A 6,727-nucleotide genomic window follows, 5' to 3' on the forward strand; every position below is an offset into this window, starting at 1 on the left:
AGCCCAATAATTTTTTAAGATATAATCCGTAGCTCAACACAAATTAAATTAAAAAAAACGTGAATCAAGAATCGGTGTTTTACAATTCACAACACACAAAGTTGGGAAGTGGGAACCCACATAATCAACGATCGCTACCGGTAAATATTCAAGTTTGTACGCTAAATAAAATAGGACTATATAAGGAAATTCTATTTCCAAATTCCATTGGCATCTAAATACCATAATAATGGATTGGTGATTCAAAATTCACACTTTCGCACTTTCGTTCACGGTTAATTACATTTGCTTTAGTTTTTTTTTTCCTTTTTTAAATACTGTTTCATAATTTATTTGTTCTAAAAAATCTAACTTCGAAGATTGTTAATTGTCAGTGGACAAAAATTTATCGATATTGAATGTTAACAATGATTTTTTTCGCTTTTTAATTGTTTCATGCTTTTACAATATATATATATATATATATATATATATATATATATATATATATATATATATATTTTATGTTTCAAACTTCTAATGTGAATCGATTATTTGAATGTTATTCAACAATAAAGTTGGTGAAGATTGATGTACGCAAAAAAAAGGGGGGTGGGGGACGATCAGTTTTTAAATAATAGTTTGGTGTCATATATTGAAAAAAAAATGTTTTATAAAGTATTAGTAATGATACAATTGTGAAATTGTATCAAGGTATAAGATCTCGTCTCGTACAATTGTAAAAACTTTAAATCTTTTTTTTATTTATACAACTCTACCCGATCCGAACTCGCAATAGTTTTTTTTATATATATATTTTTTTATCGACTTCATTTAAATAGTGACTTATGTAGTTTCATGTTCTAGACTCGCCACTGATAATCAATTATTTTAGCATGTTCGAGCTATTAAACATTTTTTTTTCAAAAGCCATTTTTGAACAACAAACTCGTTATTTCATCAAACGTATCCTAATTTTAGACATATGAACATATATACTCATAAAAAGGAACTTTGGATACATTTCTTAAGATCTTGAACATTCCATAAGACCATATATTCTTCATTAATGTTGCTTTTGGTTTTGTGCCTAAAAATGAAAGTGCTCTGAGGTATTATCATAGATTGATTTTTTTCGAAACATAAACATAAGGCATAAATATCAATGTAAAAATGAATCTACACTATTTTTAAAACAATCTTTCATTGCGAAATTGCAATCATCAAAAAATGAAAACTTATTCATACAATTTTGTTTGGCCTAAACAAATTTGCATCTCCAAATGTACATCCTTAATTAAAGTAAATTTCTGAAATGGTCCCTACGGTTTGGATGAAATTAAGCATTTAGTCTTTATTTTATTTTTCTTTATGCTTGGAAAGTTAACACCTCTAATTTGTAATCATCAAAAAATGGAAACTTATTCTTACAATATGTGTTTGGCTAACTCACACATCCACCATCCTACTCTTAAATCTATATATTCCGTCTCAAACAAGACTTAAACCCTCAAAAAACAACCATTAGTTGTTGAAACATTTATGTCAACATCTGATATCATTGACCACACACCCTTTGGTCCGTCTTTTAATTATTGACTAACTAATCTCTTAAGTTGTAATGTGTTCATGGTCTTTTAGTATCTATGGCTTCCAAAACTATAAGATTAAAAGTACTGGGAAAGATCACATAGATGTGCTGAAGCTTGGAATAGACATTAGGATTTAGGAAGCATGTTAAAAAGACAAGACTTGAAAAAGTTTTCCAATAAAGAACTTCTCAAAGATCAAATGATGCGTAATATAAAATCTATAAGTTTAAATGATCATAAATTTAATAGAAGTTAGTTGTCAAAAAAATTTGTTTAATTAAAATGGAGAAAATACTAATTGATAGAATTTAAGCATAGTATATTAACGAATAGTGTGGGCAGCCGAAATGATGGCCCATGGTTGATCTTAGACTTCTTAGAGGGTTGACCATGAAGTACATATTGGCCATCCGTTATTATGGTCAACTATAAGATGAGTGTTTGAAATGGGTCGTTGGATAGTCGATTATGAACGCCTAGATTGCCTTATCTATTTTGTATGAATATTATATACCATATAAAATTTATTTTACTAAGACATTCGTAATGGCCATATCTATGTTGTATAGATACAAAGACTTTGTCAAAATTGTTTTTAAAATAAAATATAATTTTGATCTTTATGTTACATTTAAAATCTTTAGTTCGGTTCAAAATTTTGAAATTGTCCTAATGGCATCAAAGTTTGCATTTTGTTGCAAATATGTTCATGATGACTTCAAAATTTGGGATCATATGTGCAACAAAATGAAAACACTAGGATGACATTGAAATTTTTTAAAATTTTGGACAGAAGAAGAAAGGTGAAAGCCAGAAAGGAATTGTGTGGTTAATTGTAGTTGAAGTTAGGTATGCCAACCTTTCACCACGCCACATGGGAGTGTGCTCGTCGTAACCCATGGCCATGTCATCACCACACCACCAACGTTGGGGGTATGCCCATAGCATAAGTTACAACAACTTGAGCTTATGTCTACCTCTTAGAACTCGATTTCTTTTCTTATTTTTATAATAAAAATTATGATTAATACGTAGTAATTTGTATCGGTTGACATATGTGGACTACTAGTGTATAATTTTGTTAGTTTCAGTTTTATAATCATAATACAAATGAATTTCCATTAAACTCTTTGTTTTCATAAATTATTTTTGTTTGAGCATCTTTTATTTATGTATTACAAAATCTAAAAACCGTGAAAGAAGAGACAAACTTATGTAGCAGGCCAAGGTAACCTAGGCAATCCTTCAAATTTTTTTTAGTGAAATGCAAAAAAAAAAAAAAAAAAAAAAAATCAATTTTTTTATTTAATATAAATGAAATCCCAAATAAGTAGACCTGTAAATGGAGCGGGTTTGGAACGAATCACCCTTGATCCAAACCCGTTTAAAAAAATAAAAACATGACCCGTCCCGCTCCAATAACCCTCAGGGTCTTAAATAGTCGAATCCATACCCGTATCCACCGGATCAATGAATACCCGACCCATTAACCCGACCCTTTTATAATATTAAATTTTCATCATTTTTATGTGTTCCAGAAAGTAATATTTCTCAAAAAGATAAAATATCTACTTAAACAAGATGTACATTAATTAATACTCAAAGTCCAATACAATAAAAATCACATTTTACTTGGACATCGAGTTGTATATTTTGTTGTCATATATATATATATATATATATATATATATATATATATATATATATATATATATATATATATATATATTGTTGGACATCGAGTTGTATATTTTGTTGTCATATATATATATATATATATAATGGGGCGGGTTATAAGTGGAGCGGATCGACAATGATCCATACCCGACCCATTTATTAAAAGGGTAAACGGGTATGGATCGTAAACGGGTAAACGAATCGAAAATTAAAATCCAAAGCCGTAAAATTCTTACGGGTTTGGAGCGAATCAGGGTCAAAACTCGCCCCATTGACAGGTCTACTAATAACTATTTATAAAACCCTTGTAGAAACCTATTTACTTTCTTGGAGGGTAAAAGTGCATATTACAACACTTGACAAAAGTTTTTAAGAAAATTGTTAATGCAAACCGTTTGAGGTAAATTTTGTTATTTAATAAAAATAGGGTGTTATATATACAATCCCACGTAACTCGGATGTAATACTCATAAATTGTGTATTAACATAGTATATTTTAGGGTTAAAAGTTAAAATCAACAAGTAACATCTATACTAAACTATATATTTCGTGCAAAATAACGTAATATATTTTAGTTTTTGTCCATTTTAAGACAATATTCTTTTCCATTTTAGGACAAGATTTTTTCCATTATAATGGGATTTATAATCATTGTGAATTGTTTAAAATCAAAATATGTGATTATAAAAGAGAAATTTTCACATAAAAAGCAAAAACAAACAAATTTTAAGCACATTGATGGTAAATAGGTGTAATAAGATTTAAAGTTGGTTTATTTATTTATTATTATTATTTTCAATTAAAGGATGGTTTTGTTATCCAATAAAAAAACATTCTTGCTAGGTAAATAGAGAATATCAAAAACAAAAAAAAAACAAAAACAAATCTGGTGTGCCTAACTGCACAATCTTCCTCTTTGTTTCAATCAGCCGTCGTCACGCATAGACAGATCCCTGAGACTGAAAACCCTCTCTTTCTAATTTGATCTCCATTTCCATCTCTCGAGATTATTAGACTCTAACCCTTGAAAATTTTAAATTATTCGTGTCTCTGCGTCGATTACAAGAATCAATTTTCATCAAGGGTTGTTTAAAACCCATCTGGGGTTTGTTTTGATCAGCAAGACACCCACCCAGATGATGGGTTTTTAATCCTTTTACACTATTCGTTGCTTCTAATCTTTGAATTCACGATGTGGGTTCGTTGAGAATTTGGGATTACAATTATGGGTTTTGCTAAACTTTTCAATTTGATGTGGGTTTTCGAGGTTGGTGTAGTTAGGTTAAAATCCTGAATTAATCCTATATACTTCCTTTTCAGATTTCAAAATTGGGTTTCCGGGTCTCAGTTAATGTTTTCTATTTTACTTTCTGATTTCATAATCTACTGATTCCATTGCTTTCGATACTGCTCCATTGGCTTCAATGTTTATCTGAGATTGCTATCAATTTCGTCATCGAATCTCAGAGCAGATTCCGATATTATAAGTTTTTTGGAGCAGTGAAATCCACGTAGTTTCCTATTCTATAAAAATGTCCGGTGGCACCCCAACTGCCGGTGGCCTTATGCGGCAGAGACACAGTCAAGGCTATGCATCAAGCGGCGACGATCTTGAAGATGATGCTTGTTCTAGAAATCGGTCTCAATCACCTGCTTTTCCTACAACAAGAACATGGGTTGAGGTTTTAGAGAATGTACTCTGGATTGCTTCTGCAGTTTTTATCGTATACTTGGGAGATTGGCACTCAAACTTGATTTATATCTTGTTTCATGATGGTAGGATTAGAAGGTAAGCTTTCTTATATTATTCTTTGTATATTCTTATGTTTTATTCAATTATGATGAACTGATGATGACAATATGTGTTCATTTTTGTTCATTATGCAGAATACCATTGTATTTGGGGGTGTTTGGTGTGAGTTTGAACTTTCTCTATTTCTTGTATACAAGTATGTTAGTGTGGGGTGTCCGAAAGTCTAGTGAGAAGTGGGAGATATCAAGTACAGATGCCCTCCCCTTTGTTACAATACTCGGACTCATATCTTTTTCTTTGTAAGAATAACTGCCATAATCTTCTTCTTCTTCTTTTTTGTGTCTAGATGTGTGACTTAATTGATTATTGCGATATTTGGGGAAAAAAAACGTTATTGTGACTATGGTTTTATGATTATTTAGGGCCAAAATAAGCATCATACATTTGTTTATTTGTTTACTATTGAATGATACTTTCATATCTTCCTATAACAACATTGTACTTTGAAAAATCTACTCAATTATAGAATTGTTATCCAATTACAAAGCAAATTTATTGTTATAATTGGTAGATTTTTTCAAAGTACAGTGCCTTAGATAAGTGTAAGATTTTTGATTATTCAAATCACAATAATAATTCAAAATCACTAAACATGCAATGTTTTTTCACATTATAAGATTGTTTTTTTCTCTTTTCCTCTTTCTTTTTGGAATTACTTTACAGGTTCTGTTTTGCTTTGTGGCCAATTTGGAGTTTCTTGACCCTCCCTCTTGTGGTAAATGAACACAATTACTCATTTTTCATTAAAAAGATGAAATCTTTATGCAAATTACATTTTTTGATGAATGTTTTTTTTTGCAGTTCACATTGTTTATGGCTTGCATGGTGATATTGCCATACATGGTTCTTGAGACATTCAAGCAGCAACCATCAGATATGTTTCGAATTGATTGAAAAATTATGGTGCTTTGTTCATATTTTGACATTGATTGAAGGTAATTATGCTTTCAATTTGTAAACGATACTAACATCAAAACAGGCGAATATTTCTTTTCTTGAATCAATCCGTTTCTTTCTTTTTCTTTTTCTTTTTCTTTTTTTAAAGAAGACATCAATTAGTGAAAGTAGAAGAAATCTCGGGTGAATTTTAGTTAGAATTGATAGAGAAGGAACAAGTTTCATAGTGATTTATGTGATAGTTTGAAAGGTTTTCTTGTGGAATTGGTTTGTCACTTTATATTATGATTTATATATTGTTTTTCATTTTATAGCTATATCTTGTGTTCAACATGTAATATTACGTAATACATAACTATGGAGTGTTTGAATGTGTGTCTTTAAAGTGATTATTGCGACTTCAAGGATACAAAATTTTGAGTAATAGTGACAACTCATCTCACATGGATAGAAGAGTGAGAAGGAGTTTAAGTTGTGGAGTTCATAACAAAAAGTTCCACATGGATACAAAATTTTGAGTACTTTATAAGTTTTAAGTTGTTTGGTTGCTTTCATAATGGTTTATAGTTTGTAAGTTTGGGTTTGAGGTATTATAATAACGTGTATAGGCCAGTGTGGGCCAACATTAGCCGTTTGAGACCCAACTATTCATATAAAATTACAATCATACCTATATATATGGCGACATGAGGTCCCATGGCTTCATGTAGCCATGTTACTGTATATGTTAGATCAAGATTCCTTGGCTTAATGGAGTCGTACATTGTT

General features: G+C 30.3%; 1 protein-coding gene across 1 annotated transcript; it reads left to right on the forward strand.

The window, feature by feature from the left end:
* The first annotated feature begins 4,102 nt into the window (after positions 1-4,102).
* On the forward strand, positions 4,103-6,276 carry LOC145127272 (testis- and ovary-specific PAZ domain protein). Its single transcript, XM_079062496.1, has 4 exons — positions 4,103-5,038; positions 5,137-5,301; positions 5,726-5,777; positions 5,864-6,276. The coding sequence occupies exons 1-4, from the start codon at positions 4,782-4,784 to the stop codon at positions 5,954-5,956; spliced, it is 567 nt and encodes a 188-aa protein (XP_078918622.1). The 5' UTR covers positions 4,103-4,781; the 3' UTR covers positions 5,957-6,276.
* The last annotated feature ends 451 nt before the right edge of the window (positions 6,277-6,727 follow it).

The sequence above is a fragment of the Lactuca virosa genome, chromosome 7 (assembly GCF_052849685.1).
Source record: "Lactuca virosa cultivar CGN04683 chromosome 7, Lactuca_virosa_CGN04683_v6, whole genome shotgun sequence".
NCBI lineage: Eukaryota > Viridiplantae > Streptophyta > Magnoliopsida > Asterales > Asteraceae > Lactuca > Lactuca virosa.